We start from the raw sequence: 16873 nt of genomic DNA, 5'->3' as shown, positions 1-16873 counted from the left end.
GGAATGCGACCAGAAGAAAGGAGAAGACTGGACCAAGGTGAAGATGGAGAGATGGTGGCAAGACAGAAGACGATGGAGAAGCCTGTGTTCCATACAGACCTGGCCAGAGGCTGGAAACTGTCCAAGATGATGATGATGACTGCTCATCATGACAGATGTGATAGCAACAGGTGGGTAGTCTGTATGGCAGGGACTTCTTGGTATGGAATGGGTGGCAGCTGTTGAAGTGGAGGTTTTATTGGTGGTGGTTGGTAGCTTTGATGTGGATGGAACTACTGATATAGCCATCCTTGAAGTGAAGTTGACATTGAGGAAGGTGAATTGTTGAGCTGAGGAAGACCAATGAACTGAATGAGGGAGAAAGTGTTACATTGACCTCATTTTGCTCTAAATCAAGTGGAAGGTCTATATCAAACACTTCCTATGGTTCCATGATAAGCTTGGCTGTAGATTCTATGACTTGTGCTAGAGGGTGGGCACTTGTTAAGTCACTTTGGATAGATCAGGCAGTCCATAGCTCGTGGTCTCACGGTCGCGTTCTCGCTTCCCAAGCACGGGGTCCCGGGTTCGATTCCAGGTAGGGTCAGGGATTTCCACCTGCCTCGAGATGACTGGGTGTTTGTGTTGTTCTCATCATTTCATCATCATTCATGAAAGTGGCAGATTGGACTAAGCAAAGGTTGGGAATTTGTACGGGCGAGGATAACCGTGCAGTTGAGTGCCCCACAAACCACACATCATCATCATCATCATCATCATCATCATAGATCAGGCACATATTATACACTGTAAGGTCATTAGAGACAGGATATTGTTTTGTGTTGGGGAAGGATAGGTGATAAATTGGCATGCTCTTTTCAGCTGTTTAGAGAAATGATGGGCTGTATGGCTGTATGGGGATTTGATCCACTTTTCTCCTGAATTTAAGTCCATTGTGTTAACTACTGTACTAACTCGCTTGATGAAAACCATATATACAGGTTCCATTCACACATTTGTGATAGCATTCAAAGAAATTAGAAATGTGCAGCACTCAGAAACGAGTATTAAGTGTTTTTAGTTGTGCTTTGTAACTTCTATTAACTTGCATCAAGTACTTGTCTCTCCTACCTTTCTTTCTTTCTTTTTTTTCCTCATCAAATACCTCCTTTTTACAGGAGTGGTAACCAGCAAAGTTTCAGAATGGCTGAGGAACGGACAACTGAAGGTAAATATGCATTTTGCTGCAAGTTATTGCATTTTATTGTAACCTAAAAATATATGTCAATAACTTATATTTAATATAATTGTCATTGATAGAACAACAAGTAATAATTTTGTATGTCTTACTTACTGAGATCATGAACTAAAATCCTGCCACTTAAAATTTTGTTTTATATAAGGTTCTTCATGTGTTCCTGATTCTGTAATTTGATTTGAATTAGTTTGTTTTTCATACATTTATATTTTTATTTATTGCATGCTTCTATTCTCACAGCTCAGAACTACTCATTTTAAGCAGTTGACCCTTCCAAGTGTGAGACATCAGTTGTCATGTTCCATAGCCATATTGTATTGGGTGTATGACTGTCTCCCTTACCTCTCCTCATCCACACACACACACACACACACACACACACACACACACACACACACACACACACATGCTTCTGTGGGAAAAATCATTGGTAATTTGTTTTAGTTGCTCATATTTCATATCATAATGTATCATAAATAGGAGCACAAGTAGGTTACTATGAACAGCGTAGTGAACTCATTATTGTAGTCAAGGTAGACACGCAACCCACACCCACCACAGCAGTACGAGCTTATACCTCAACTAGCTCAGCAGATAATGAGCAGATGGAGGAAATGTATGATGAAATAAAATAAATTATTCAGATAGTTAAGGGAGATGAAAATTTAATAGTTATAGGGAACTGGAATTTAATAGTAGGAAAAGGAGGTGAGGGAAAAGTAGTATATGAATGTGGACTGGGGGAAAGGTACAAAAGAGGAAGCTGTCTGATAGAATTTTGCACAGAGCATAATTTAATCATAGTTAACACTTGGTTTAAGAATCTTGAAAGAAGGCTGTATGTATGGAAGAGACCTGGAGACACCAGAAGGCTTCAAATTGATTATCTGATTGTAAGACAGAGATTTCAGAACCAGATTTTAAATTGTTTGACATTTCCAGGAACAGACGCGGATGCTGACCACAATTTATTGGCTATGAACTGAAGAAACTGCAAAAAGGTGGTAATTTAAGGAGATGGAGCGTGGATAAACTGAAAGAACCAGAGGATGTAGAGAGTTTCAGAGGTAGCTTTAGGGAACGACTGACAAGAACGGGGGAAAGTAATACAGTAGAACAAGAATGGACAGCTTTGAGAGACGAAATAGTGAAGGCAGCAGAGGTCCAAGTAGGTAAAAAGATGAGGGCTAGTAGAAATCCTTGAGTAACACAAGAGATATTGAATTTAATCAATGAAAGGAGAAAATATAAAAATGCAATAAATGAGGCAGGTGAAAAAGAATACGAATGTCTAAAAAATGAGATCGACAGGAAGTGCAAAATGGCTAAGCAGGAATGGCTAGGGTTGCCAGAATTTGTTGCTAGCAAACTGGGATGTTTCTTTAAAATTAAATAAAAATGACCATAATTTGTGTTCATAAACCGGGACATTTCGGGACACTTTTCTTAATGCTAAAAAAGTGAAATATATGCGCAAAGTACTGCTGGATTCGGTTGATTTAGTAAAATAAATAAATAAATAAACACTTTATATTGTAATTAATTTAATAAAACCCAAGGGAAGGCATTCAAATGGTAATAACATTTTGCAATATTACTACTGGTAACACAAGAACATTAAGATGAGATACAAAATTGTCTACTGAAATACTGTATGTGGAAGTGCAAAGTTCACGTAACTTGTTATCCTGCACCTCATATTTATCTGAATTCTGAGCTTTTGAGAGAAGATCTTTCTGCTGTATGATGTATTCATAAAACTTAGAACAACTCATTTGATAATTAAAAACACATTTAATTATTGCTTCAACCATTGGTACATGTAATCTGTTTCGATCCCCAGTCCATTGCACGTTCATGATGGAAAATACTTGTTGCATGATACCATGGAATACTGAAGATGAAATTCACACAGATCCAGCAACTGAGTATACTGTTCTCCGCATGCAGTCTGCCGAAAGAAATAGGCCCATTTCTCCTGACATGATTACCACCTCAGTTATCGCTATTTTTGTTGGTTTCTGATTGAGTAAAGAAAACTGGTCAAACAATAAACTATCATCTACTGACAATCCTCTACCTTGTGCAAATGTTATTGTCCTTGTCACATTGCTCCACTCAGGTTCTGCATCCAGCAACATCTGTTTAAAAATGGAAAACTCATTGAGATTTGTTGACCATTTTTCTAAATAAGCTGTACACGTTTCATAAAATTGTTCTACATCAACATGAAGTTTTTGAATTTCAGTAGTTAATGCAACTTCACTGTTCTCCAAGAAAGATGTCACTTTGAGTGGAATAAAACTTTCTTGTTTACGACGTTATATGATTCTGCTAATATTTTTCAAAATTGCAGCTACTTCTATAACACTGCTGTCTGCTTTCTCAAAGTCTAAGTATTTGTCTTTGAAACACGCGCAACTGACTATGCAGGAACCACAGATATGCTTCCGTTAACGGATTCTGGAAGAGATTTGTCGGAAACTTAGGTGTCTTTTCTTCTAAGGCCAGTGGCCTTGCCACAGTGGTAACACCGGTTCCCCATCAGATTACCGAAGTTAAGCACTGTCGGGCTGGGCTAGCACTTGGATGGGTGACCATCTGGTCTGCCGAGCGCTGTTGGCAAGCAGGGTGCACTCAGCCCTTGTGAGGCAAACTGAGGAGCTACTTGACTGAGAAATAGTGGTTCCAGTCTCGTAAACTGACATACGGCCAGGAGAGAGGTGTGCTGACCACATGCCTCTCCATAACCACATCCAGTGACACCTGTGGGCTGAGGATGACACGGTGGCCAGTTGGTACTGTCGGGCCTTCCAAGGCCTGTTTGGACGGAGTTTCTTCTTAGAGGAAGAATGATTTAAGAGCATCACATAACTTCAGTACTCTCTCTACAGCAACAAACAAAGATAACCACCTCGTTTTTGTATGGGACAACAATGCACTATACTCTATGTCCACAAACTCACAAAACTCTTTTAGACACTCCGTTCATATTGTGTATACAGAGAAGTAATTGAAAAGTGTAATTATAAAGGTTTCTACGTCAACACTCATGATGTCAGTGGCTGTCTTGGTAGCATTGTGTAATATGCGAGCAGGGCAGCTAATTCCTAAAAGATTTTCGTTTACTTCACTTTTCAGTCTAGGAAATACATTGTTTGTACCTTCTCATCGCACTCCTCCAGAATCAGTGTTAGCGTTGTCACCACAAAATGTGATACACTTACTCTTATCAATTTTGTTTTCTTCTAATGCAGTACGTACTTATTGTAGAGGCGGTTTCATTTGGGAGCGAAACTAATTTAAACAATTTCACTTGAATGTCATTCTGAGGTGTAAAATATTGAACAATAAATTGAAATATTTTTCCAGCCTTGGGATTACTCGCATCTGTAGCTATTGAATAATATCGGAACAGTGAAAGGTCGTAGTATTTTTATTTGACAGTGTCAGGTGCCAAAATTGCTTTCAGAAGTGCTGTTGTTTTGGTTCTGCCCAATGTCACACTCTTCGCTGTGACAGAATCATTAGAAAGATTAGCACTTAGCCTAAAAGGACAGTATGATAACACATTCTTGATTCCGCTGCTGATACTGATTGGCTCTGTTTTGATGGCTAGAAATAAAAAAGCTGTCTTTTTTTTTTTTTTAATGCTAGCAGAGCACATGTTTGATTTATGCTTTTGGGTGCCTAAATGATCTGTAATGTTAGCCCTTCCTCCATGTGAAATGGAAACATATGGCTTACATATTCCACGTTCCACTTCATGGTCATGTCTTCCTTGTTTGATGAAAGACCATTCTTCTGTATATTTGTCTGGAAAGGATCACTTTTGCTTTGGTATTTGGAGCTCACTTGACACACATGCAAATATGAATTAAGCACAATAAGCCTCGGGCAGAGAACCAAGTAGCTGCAATGTCTAAATTGAACTGAATCCCAAGGCAAGAGTTAATAATAGAAAGAAGCATTACACACAATAAAGGCCCTTGATAGACGCTGTCAGTTGCAACAATGAAAGAAAAATCATTATTTTGCTTAACAGTGACAGTTAAAATACAAATCTACACCTAAATTTGGGAAAAAATAGATTGTATGAAAGTATTTCTTTGGCATCACAAAACCCGGACTAAACTGGCATCCCAAAAGCAATTTTCAGGACACTCATTTTTTTAATCGAAAACCAGTCCTAAGCAAAGAAGGGGAAGTAGAAAGGGGGAAGGAGTGTACAGAGGGTCTATACAAGGGAGATATACTTGAGGGAAATATTATGGAAATGGAAGAGAATGTAGATGAAGATGAGAAGGGAGATACGATACTACGTGAAGGATTTGACAAAGGACTGAAAGACCTAAGTCGAAACAAGGCCCTGGGAGTAGACAGCATTCCGTTAGAGGTACTGATAACCTCGGGAGAACTAGCCGTGAGAAAACTCTACCGCCTAGTGAGCAAGATGTATGAGACTTCAGGACTTCAAGAAGAATACAGTAGTTCCAGTTCCAAAGAAAGCAGCTGCTGACAGGTGGGAAAATTACCGAACTATCAGTTTGATAAGTTACAGTTGTAAAATACTAACATGAATCCTTTACAGAAGAATGGAAAAACTGGTAGGAGTCAACCTCAGGGAATATCAGTTTGGATTCTGGAGAAATGTAGGAACATGCAAGACAATACTGACCATTCAACTTTTCACAGGAGATAGGTTAAGGAAATATAAACCTATGTTTGTAGCATTTGTAGACTTAGAGGAAGTTTTTGACAATGTTCACTGGAACACTCTCTTTCAAATTCTGAAGGTGGCAGAGATGAAATATAGGGAGCGAAAGGCTATTTACAATTCGTACAGAGACTAGATTGCAGTTACAAGTGTTGAAGGGTATGAAAGGGCTAGCAGTGGTTGAGAAGAGAGTGAGCCAGGTTTGTAGCTTATCCCTGATGTTATTCAATCTGTATACTGAGCAAGCAGCAAAGGAAACAAAAGAAAAATTCGGAGTAGGAATAAAAATCGAGGGAGAAGAAATAAAAACTTTGAGGTTTGCCGATGACATTGTAATTCTGTCAGAGACAGCAAAGGACTTGGAAGAGCAGCTGAATGGAATGGATAGTGCCTTGAAAGGAGGATATAAGATGAACAACAACAAAAGCAAAATGAGAGTAATGGAATATGGTCAAATTAAATCAGGTGATGCTGAGGGAATTAGATTAGGAAATGAGACACTTAAAGTAGTAGATGAGTTTTGCTGTTTGGGGAGCAAAATAACTGATGAAGGTAGAAGTAGAGAGGATATAAAATGTGCACTGGCAATGGCAAGAAAAGCGTTTCTGAAAAAGAGAAATTTGTTAACATCAAGTATAGATTTAAGTGTCAGGAAGTCGTTTCTGAAAGTATTTGTATGGATTGTAGCCATGTATGGAAGTGAAACATGGATGATAAACAGTTTAGACAAGAAGAGAATAGAAGCTTTCTAAATGTGATACTACAGAACAATGGTGAAGATTAGATGGGTAGATCATGTAATTAATGATGTGGTACTGAATAGAATTGATGAAAAGAGAAATTTGTGGTACAACCTGACTAGAAGAAGGGGTTGATTGGTAGGACATATTCTGAGGCATCAAGGGATCACCAGTTTAGTACTGGAGGGAAGCGTGGGGTAAAAAGCGTAGAGGGAGACCAAGAGATGAATACAGGAAGCCAATTCAGAAAGATGTAGGTCGCAGTCTGAGACGAAGAGGCTTGCACGGGATAGAGTAGCATGGAGAGCTGCTTTAAATCATTCTTTGGACCAAAGACCATAACAGCAACAATGACAACAGTATGTGTTGATCTCTTTGTTCTCAGAACTATTCCTAAATATAGTCCCTTTATTCTAAAAACTATTCCTAAATTTAGTTTTAAGTTTCATGGATAGATCTTGTGAAGCTTAATTAATTTTTACTTAAAATAATAATGTTGCAGCTGTGGCAGCTAAACTCGTAGTACAGACATTTCAAGAAATGTTCCTGATAAACAACTAGTAAAAGATAATATTACCACGCAAATCGAGGACAATGTTCTGAATAGTGAAAACAATCCACAAGAATAATTAAAGCTTTTAAACATAGAATATTTTTCAGAGGCAGTGCCATGAGTCAGAAGATAAAATCTACTACATTTATACTCTGTAAGCCATTGCTCAATGTGAACTGAAAGGTGTGTTGTGCACCAATGTATATTGCCCTAATTTTGTTAAATTTTATTGTCTTCATCATTATGTGCACCAAAGTTGATAATACGGTGTGATACAGAAAGCACTTCACAACTTCAAGTATAGCACTAATTTATGCACATTGTATATAGAACGGGTTAAGTATTATTTTAAAGCAAAAAAGATAAACTGCTTGTTTTATCAAACACATTATTGTGTAATTTGTTTCGTGATTTTGATATGACAGACACACCCTAACTTACGTCAGTTTTGTCTCTGAGTTTAGTCAGTAGGTTGGATGCCACTTCTGCAACTGCTGTGTGATACCAGTGTCTATAATTCTGTGAGAGATTAGTAGATATATGCTTAACAAGCACTCTGCCATTTGGAAACCGAGAGGAAAAACTCGAAGAAGGTTCATGGCCTGTCCAGCTATCTGGGAATCAGGTATCATGAAACTCCCTTCTTTGTAATATGAAATGAAGAGATGATATGTCTTGCTGAAACATTATGGCTTAAAACTGGACAATCTTGCAGTAACACTGTCATGTAAAGCTGGTCAAAAATGAGAACTTCAAGGAAACAAGAACTATATCTTGAGGATCAAAAGGAATCAAATGAAAATCCAAAAATTGAAAATCTGAGTATTTTGACTACCGCCTCCTCCTTCTCCTCCCTATTCCCCTTCCCCCAGTAATTGACTTGCATTCCTTTAAGCAGTTATTGGCCCTGTGGAACACCACTGCTGGTGTCTTCACTGTATGCCAAAGAGTAGATCCCCACCTCCATTGGGGTGTAGGGACTCTGGGAACCTCTGCATGCCAGGTGGCTTTTTCCATGTCCGGGTGGCACACCACGGATAGCACCCTTGGTTGGAATGGGTAACACCAGAGTGGACAGTCCGCTTAACTCGAGCTGGTGGTTGCAAGATTCCGACAGTCTTTTCAAATTAGAACTCTCACTGTGATTCTTGCCTAAACAATCATAAAGATTTCCGATCACTGGATATACCATATTAGGTGGGGCAGTAATGATAATTGGGTGAACCCTTTTCACCACAGTACCTAGTCTGTACAGGAACAGATGTCAAGACCTTTCTAAAGAGCAAACCTCTGTTCTTTATAGAACATATTGATAGTAAATTTAGAGAGGTAACAGTACTGTGAAAGACATGGAGAGGCTACCCTCTGATTGAGACAGCAGACTCCACTCAGTCCACTTTTGTACACTTCTGTGGGCACTATTTCAGTTACTTTTACTACCCATAGAAGTTTAAACAAAACATAGAGTATTATCTTTCACTTGCACTTGATGTTACAATCATATGAACACATCCGCCCCAACTTGGAACAATGAGTGCATCTGTGGTATTCAGAAGGGGCTGAGGGATAACAAAATTAACATAGGAGAGAAGGAAAGTTGGTACTCACCATATAGCGGAGATGCTGAGTTGCGATAAGCACAGTAAAAAGTTCACACAATCATGGCTTTCGGCCATTAAGGTCTTTGTCAGCAGTAGACACATATATACACAAACGCGCGCGCGCACACACACACACACACACACACACACACACACACACACACGCAAGTGCAACTTGCAGACACATCTGCAATCTCAGAGAGCTGAAACTACACTGAGACTGCTCTCTGAGACTGCAGATGTGTGTGCAAGTTGCGCTTGCGTCGTGAGTGTGTGTGTGTGTGTGTGTGTGTGTGTGTGTGTGTGTGTGTGTGTGTGTGTGTGTGTGTGTGTGTGTGTGTGGGCGCGCGCGCGCGTGTGTGTGTATGTGTGTCTGCTGCTCACAAAGGCCTTAATGGCCGAAAGCCATGATTGTGTGAACTTTTTATTGTGCCTATCGCGGCTCAGCATCTCCGCTATATAGTGAGCAGCAACTTTCCTTCTCTCGTATTCTTACATTCCATCCTGGATTTTCCATTGTTTGAGAATTGACATGGGAGCATTTACTCTATTGTTCAAGGGGACCATGCTTCCAGGAAAGGTTGAAGAGCATGATTTACCACTGGGATTTCAAGCCCTTTGTACTACCACCTATGCACCAATTGAAGTGCATCCACTTCAGAGCGAAGTCATGTTATTGTTCCAGTGTGCCCACCTTTCACAATTGCGGACCTACTAAGCATGACAGAATACCTTTTGTTTGCCCTACAACTTGTGTCAACTATCGGGACCAGCACCCCTCCTGCTTGCCGATGTGTCCTATTTACTAGATAGAACAGACAATACAGTATTACAAGTACTTTGATTAATTACCATATTTTGTGAGTAAAAATAAATTACAAACATTTTCATCCTATTATTACAATGAACAGTTAAAAACATGTTGCGACCCATTCAGACAACACAAACCCCTCGTCACATTGGAAAGAAATACCCTCAGTCTGAGGTGAATTTGATCATTTTATTATCCCCACGCTTTTATCATCAGTGACCTTGATCTCCCATCTTCATCCAAAGAAGGAGTCCTGTCCCCTGGTATCCCCTAATAGAGGAACCTGATCTGGGCTACACGTCTCTCAGAGCCATGTGAACTCTCAGCCTGACAGTGGCCAGCAGCTGCAGGAACTGCAGGCTGTAAGCCCCACCCTTCTTGTATTCCATTAAAGGGGAAAAACCTTTCCAGATCTTCAAAAGTGATTCCAGTGGCCACTAAACCCTTTACTGTACCTGACATAGACCCTATGTTCCTGAACATTGTACCAGGTGGTGATTCGTTAGCCAGTACTTCTTCTCCCACCCTCTTGCCCCCCACCCAACCCCAAATTAACCCCAATGGCATTTATGCAGTAGACTTATAATGGTTACTGTTGCCACCTGCCTGAACTATGACAGTTACAGTCATTCTGTCCTGCAATCTCTATTGCTCAGCAAGGACGTCATCTTTCTGGTAATCACTAGTCTAAGGCCAGTTTCCATCGCACTAACTGTAGTAGCCATACCAAACCTGAGAGGGAGTCTGGAGGATTGTATGTGGTAATTCACACAAATGTCTGCAGTGAATGGGTGCCCCTCCAAAACAGTTAAGAGGTGGTCACTGTGCAGATTCAAGATACTTGCCTGCCACCAGATGGGAAAATACAGTACCCTCATTGACCTGATAAGGCAACTTCCCCCATGACACACACATACATTTCCTCCTCCTTGGGGATTTTAACATGCATAACCCTCTGTTTACATTTGGTACTACTCTCAGTTTATGAACCTCACTAAGTGTTGACTCAAAGGAGTCATGTGAAGGCCCTTGTCTTGGGCCGAAAGCCATGACTTTTATTTCTCCTCTGCCATGGCATGGCTCATGTACTTGGTTGCAGAACTTCTCCTAGGATCAAAGCGTCTCTAAGTAGTTGTAAAATCCTGCTTGACAATAAACTGATACGGCTGCCCCACATCCATGAGATCAAATTAAGTTGCTAACAACCAGGAGCTATATTCTCTGCGAGACCTACAATGTCTTCAAATCAGAACTTGTAGCTGTTGCTGGAGTCCTCTGTTTTACTGAGAAGAAAGACCATGACCATTTACTGATATGTTCTGACTCAGTGAGAGATATGCAGGCTATTAGCTGATACTCTCCTCACTATCTGGTACTGTCGACTATCTATGGTCTTTTACATGCCGCATTGGCTGCTCTGTTGTCTTACCCTGAACCATAAGTCATAACCGATCTCGGGAAATGAGATGGCTGATTGTCTACTCCACAACCAACTCTGGCAGTGAAGATACCGGCCCTGAACTATGAATGCATCTGCAAAAGTGATCTGTTGCAGCTGGAAGAGGAAATGCTGGCCTACTCCTCCCTTTTAACAAACTGTCATTTGGGGAAAATGGTGATGACACCAAAAGTACACTCTGCCAAACACCATAATATGAATTGCAGAGAGTAAATGAAAATGCAGAAGAGCACCTCACACTAAAATACTAGTATTGCAGATCTGTATTTGGGTCTGATATTTACTGTGGTTGCCCTAGTTTACTTATCTGCCACTTACCACTTCTTTCACCTGTCATAATATTTATTAGTGTGAAAAATGTCAAGCAACACCCTCCAGTAACTAGAGTAAGTCAGTTCAAAGGTTGGAGGAAGGCTTTACCAGCTACACTAGGACCATACCTAATGAAGCACTGCAGAGTTCAGAGCTACCTTCTGGTTGTGACAGCTTTACTTTTTACTACGTACCCAGGACTCGACTTGTATTAAATTGCAGATGTTATGTCAGTCTACAATTGTTTTCATTTTATAAAGAAATGGGAAACCTCACTGATTTGTTTAATATTTGATAAGCAACATACTATGGACAGTCTTCCAATTTTCATTAAGAAACCGGGCTCTAATGGCCTCATTGTTAAGTGCTCAAAGTTATAATGGACATGTACTAATTAAATATCAGAATTTTCATTGTTTTTCATGAGACTGAACTCATTAATATCAATGTTTAATTAGACTATTTATGTTTTTTTTAATATTACTAATAAAGAGGAAGTTTAGCTGCATTATAAATTGGATGAAGTATATGAGCAGAAAGATTTTTGTACTGTAATGGAGACAAATGAGCAAACTCTGTGAACCAATTTTTTTTTTTTTTTAATCTTTTCTTTTCTAAAGTTACAAGTGTGTCATTTTGGCATAATAAATGACCTGCTCAATATTGTTGACTGAACTACCAACAGAAATAGGATCAAAACAACAGACCTGGAAATAAGTGATAAAAATGTGATTAGCATAAATAAGTAAACTGAGGACCCAACATGTATATGTGCATGTTCAAAGTTAAAATGTAACACTTTTGGAGTCATTAAGAAGCTTTTGATTATGCCTGTGGTATTATCAAATGGATGCTAGAGTACATGTAACTAATGATAACAAAATAATTGTGGAAATACGGTGAACTTATCAAAATTATGTATTAAATGCTGTCCCAACAATAGAAATTGCTTCCGATATTCTGCTGTAGTGTAGATACTGTTATCTCAGGAGAGTTCAAAGTAATAGTGTTTTGTTGGAACTGATTACCTAAAGTAAGAGGAACTAAAAGGCTTTCTCAGCTTTTTAACCACCTGTGACAGAGAAGGTTACTAGAGTGCCCTGTGAAACTGTAAAGATCCTTTATTTTCAGTTCTTCTTATGAATAACTTGTTGAATAATGAAGTCATCTCTCATCCTTTGAATCCTTAGTTCTGCTTTATTTTGTTCTGATATTGCTCAATGTCAGTTTTGGGCTGTAGGTTGCAGTAGTTACTTGAAGATGAAGAGATTTGCACAGGGTAGGACAACATGGAGATCTGCATCAAACCAGGCTTCGGACTAAAGATCACAAAATGACGACAGCGACAAAAACAACAACAACAACAACAAAGACTGAAAGATCAACCATGTAAAGATTTCCTTTTTCATAGAAAAAAAGCTTGGGCTTATTCACTCTGTTCCACTTGATACAAGTGTCTAATGAGTTTTTTTTTTTTTCTCACGTCGTCATTTGAACATCTGAGTACTTCAGCAATTTTCCATTGATTATATTTCTTTTCCTTAGGCACCTGTTTTGTTGATCTCGTTGACCACATAAGTGTATATGATATCTATATTCTTCTCAGCAACATCCTCCTCAAATCACTTTGTCATGCTTACAACTAATGCAAGAATAGTAGCAAAGATACCAGACTGCTAGAACTGAAGCAGAGATGATGAGAACTTTGTTTGATGTTTCTCTAAAAGACCAACAACCAGCAGAACACTAATGCAAGCGAACTGGACATGATGGAAAGCAGTTCACTAGCACTCATGTACTGTATACACCAGAGAGAATTCTTGTTCACTGATGCTCATTCACTTTTGTTCACTGATGCTCATTTGCTTTTGTTCACTGATGCTCATTTGCTTTTGTTCACTGATGCTCATTCACTTTTGTTCACTGATGCTCATTCGCTTGTGTAAGGGGCTTGTCTTTTCACCATTTCACGTGAACCACCTTCAGATCAGGGCATGATCCACCCACTACCACTAAGTGACTCATATTGCAGGACTGAGGTTCACTATACCAGACTGCTAGAACTGAAGCGGAGATAATGAGAACTTTCTTTGGTGTTTCTCTAAAAGACCAACAACCAGCAAAACACTAACACAAGCGAACTGAGCATGATGGAGGAGACTGCTCTGCTACTGTACTGTTGCCGCAGTTTGCCTAAAATCATCTCTCCTGTACAACTTTTTCCATTCCATGGATTTTAATAAAAATTCATTCACTTTTTAATAGAAAATGGTAGGTGGTAAAGAAATAGTATTTAATAGTATACACTCCTGGAAATTGAAATAAGAACACCGTGAATTCATTGTCCCAGGAAGGGGAAACTTTATTGACACATTCCTGGGGTCAGATACATCACATGATCACACTGACAGAACCACAGGCACATAGACACAGGTAACAGAGCATGCACAATGTCGGCACTAGTACAGTGTATATCCACCTTTCGCAGCAATGCAGGCTGCTATTCTACCATGGAGACGATCGTAGAGATGCTGGATGTAGTCCTGTGGAACGGCTTGCCATGCCATTTCCACCTGGCGCCTCAGTTGGACCAGCGTTCGTGCTGGACGTGCAGACCGCGTGAGACGACGCTTCATCCAGTCCCAAACATGCTCAATGGGGGACAGATCCGGAGATCTTGCTGGCCAGGGTAGTTGACTTACACCTTCTAGAGCACGTTGGGTGGCACGGGATACATGCGGACGTGCATTGTCCTGTTGGAACAGCAAGTTCCCTTGCCGGTCTAGGAATGGTAGAACGATGGGTTCGACGACGGTTTGGATGTACCGTGCACTATTCAGTGTCCCCTCGACGATCACCAGTGGTGTACGGCCAGTGTAGGAGATCGCTCCCCACACCATGATGCCGGGTGTTGGCCCTGTGTGCCTCGGTCGTAGGCAGTCCTGATTGTGGCGCTCACCTGCACGGCGCCAAACACGCATACGACCATCATTGGCACCAAGGCAGAAGCGACTCTCATCGCTGAAGACGACACGTCTCCATTCGTCCCTCCATTCACGCCTGTCGCCACACCACTGGAGGCGGGCTGCACGATGTTGGGGTGTGAGCGGAAGACGGCCTAACGGTGTGCGGGACCGTAGCCCAGCTTCATGGAGACGGTTGCGAATGGTCCTCGCTGATACCCCAGGAGCAACAGTGTCCCTAATTTGCTGGGAAGTGGCGGTGCGGTCCCCTACGGCACTGCGTAGGATCCTACGGTCTTGGCGTGCATCTGTGCGTCGCTGCGGTCCGGTCCCAGGTCGACAGGCACGTGCACCTTCCGCCGACCACTGGCGACAACATCGATGTACTGTGGAGACCTCACGCCCCACGTGTTGAGCAATTCGGCGGTACGTCCACCCGGCGTCCCACATGCCCACTATATGCCCTCGCTCAAAGTCCGTCAACTGCACATACGGTTCACGTCCACGCTGTCGCGGCATGCTACCAGTGTTAAAGACTACGATGGAGCTCCGTATGCCACGGCAAACTGGCTGACACTGACGGCGGCGGTGCACAAATGCTGCGCAGCTAGCGCCATTCGACGGCCAACACCACGGTTCCTGGTGTGTCCGCTGTGCCGTGCGTGTGATCATTGTTTGTACAGCCCTCTCACAGTGTCCGGAGCAAGTATGGTGGATCTGACACACCGGTGTCAATGTGTTCTTTTTTCCATTTCCAGGAGTGTAGTTGCAGGAGTAAGACAAAAAATGATGTGTTTATTAATGTTAACACTAAACACATTTACATACCCTATTACTCATTCCACATACTATTGGTAAAAGAATCAATCAAATGTCTATGGATCATGTAACTGTTTAACAGAGTCCCAATATGAAACAGATCAGAAGTTGCCAGTGGTGCTTCTGGCTGTTGACAAGCAGCGATCAACTCCTCCATCACTAAAGACTTTTTCTCTGGGCCATGAGCTTTGAACAAAAGTAATAAAATTTCTTCCTTCACGTAAATTTATGAAATTGTTAAGCTGCACAGAACTGGAAACATTTTTATTGACTGTTACATGTAGTGCACTTTAATGCCTCTGAAAATGGAAGTTTGTATTAGGGTTACAGAGGTCAGTGAATCAGATGTGATGAAGAAGAATGCAAATACAAATCTGTCAGGAATACCGATCCCCTTTCATTATGTTGTTCTGTGCAAACATGAAGCAAAAGGTGCAGAAAAAGCTATTGGCTGCAGTAGGAACATTGTTACTCAATACACGAGCTTTGAAAACAGAAGGTGACAGCTAATAGTACCATAGTTGCTGTTCTGACTAATAACAGATGAGGCAGAGGAACTATTAGACAACCCAGGTATGATTTTGTAAATTCCAGAAAACTGTGAATGCCCATTGCTTTCCTCCTGCATTCTAAAACAAAGCTAAACTCCATACGAACAGGCCTTGGAAGGCCCAGCGGTACCGACCGGCCGTCATCCTCACCTCACAGGCGTCATTGGATGTAAATGTGGAAGGGCATGTGATCAGCACACTGCTCTCCCAACCTATGTCAGTTTACGAGACCGGAGCCGCTAGTTCTCAGTCAAGTAGCTCCTCAGTTTGCCTCACAAGGGCTGAGTGCACCCCGCTTGCCAAAAGCACTTAGTAGACCAGATGGCCATGCGCCCAAGCGCTAGCCGAGCCCGGCAGCGGTTAACTTCGGTGATTTGACAGGAATCAGTTTTACCACTGTGACAAGGCCATTGGCTCGTCCTGCATTCTGCCCTAAGGTGATATCTTGCAAATGATTGATTAGCTAACCCTGCCCATCCCATAGCTCCAAACAGTGCCACCACACCTGCTTTTGAAAGGAAAGTGTCAGTTAGACCATCAGAGAGAGCACATCACTAGTTCCTGCTGCTACTAAGGCGAGTACACCATTCGCTTTTTAAATATTTTTACGAGCTTCAAACAGGAGGAGTGCAGTAATGGATAGGAACTGTGATTGTTGTGTACAGATGCGAGCTGAGCTGGCGACCCTTCACTCACAGCTTCAGGCTGCGTTGGCTTCTGTCACACTGCTTGAGGGTGCTGCCAAGGGGCGTCACTGTGGGGGATCAGACACAGGGATGCGAGGGACGTCGAGCACGTTGCACGTGTCCTCCGACCGGTCCACTGCTGTGACCTCCCTGGGTACTACCTGCACTGAGGTTCACCCCTCACCCATGGTCGAGGGGGAGACCATTCCAAAGTCTGGCAGGCAGCGAAAAACTTACCATGGGGCCGATCATAGGGCCTCCCTAGTTCGTTTGATGAACAGGTTTCGGGCGTTATCTGGGGCTGCTGATGTCTCTGAGCCGGATGCAGTCGTCCACCCCGTTCCAGAGGAAGCTTCTCGGCCCGCAAGGTCTGGGCGTTCACAGAGGGTGGATTTGCTGGTAGTTGGGAGCTCCAACATTAGGC

The 16873-nt window shown here is 41.6% G+C and overlaps 1 protein-coding gene and 1 pseudogene across 1 annotated transcript in view; both read left to right on the top strand.

Moving 5' to 3' along the window:
* LOC124802753 (gastrula zinc finger protein XlCGF57.1-like) overlaps nucleotides 1–16873 on the top strand; it is a 249541-nt gene that overhangs the window by 42950 nt on the left and 189718 nt on the right. Inside the window, exon 2 of the mRNA XM_047263739.1 lies at nucleotides 1158–1207. Within this exon, the coding sequence (XP_047119695.1) occupies nucleotides 1183–1207 (25 nt within the window). The 5' untranslated portion in view covers nucleotides 1158–1182. The remainder of the gene's footprint in view (nucleotides 1–1157; nucleotides 1208–16873) is intronic.
* On the top strand, nucleotides 3744–3862 carry LOC124803607 (annotated as a pseudogene).

This window comes from Schistocerca piceifrons, chromosome 6, assembly GCF_021461385.2.
Source record: "Schistocerca piceifrons isolate TAMUIC-IGC-003096 chromosome 6, iqSchPice1.1, whole genome shotgun sequence".
NCBI lineage: Eukaryota > Metazoa > Arthropoda > Insecta > Orthoptera > Acrididae > Schistocerca > Schistocerca piceifrons.
This window is presented reverse-complemented; position numbering and strand designations above follow the sequence as displayed.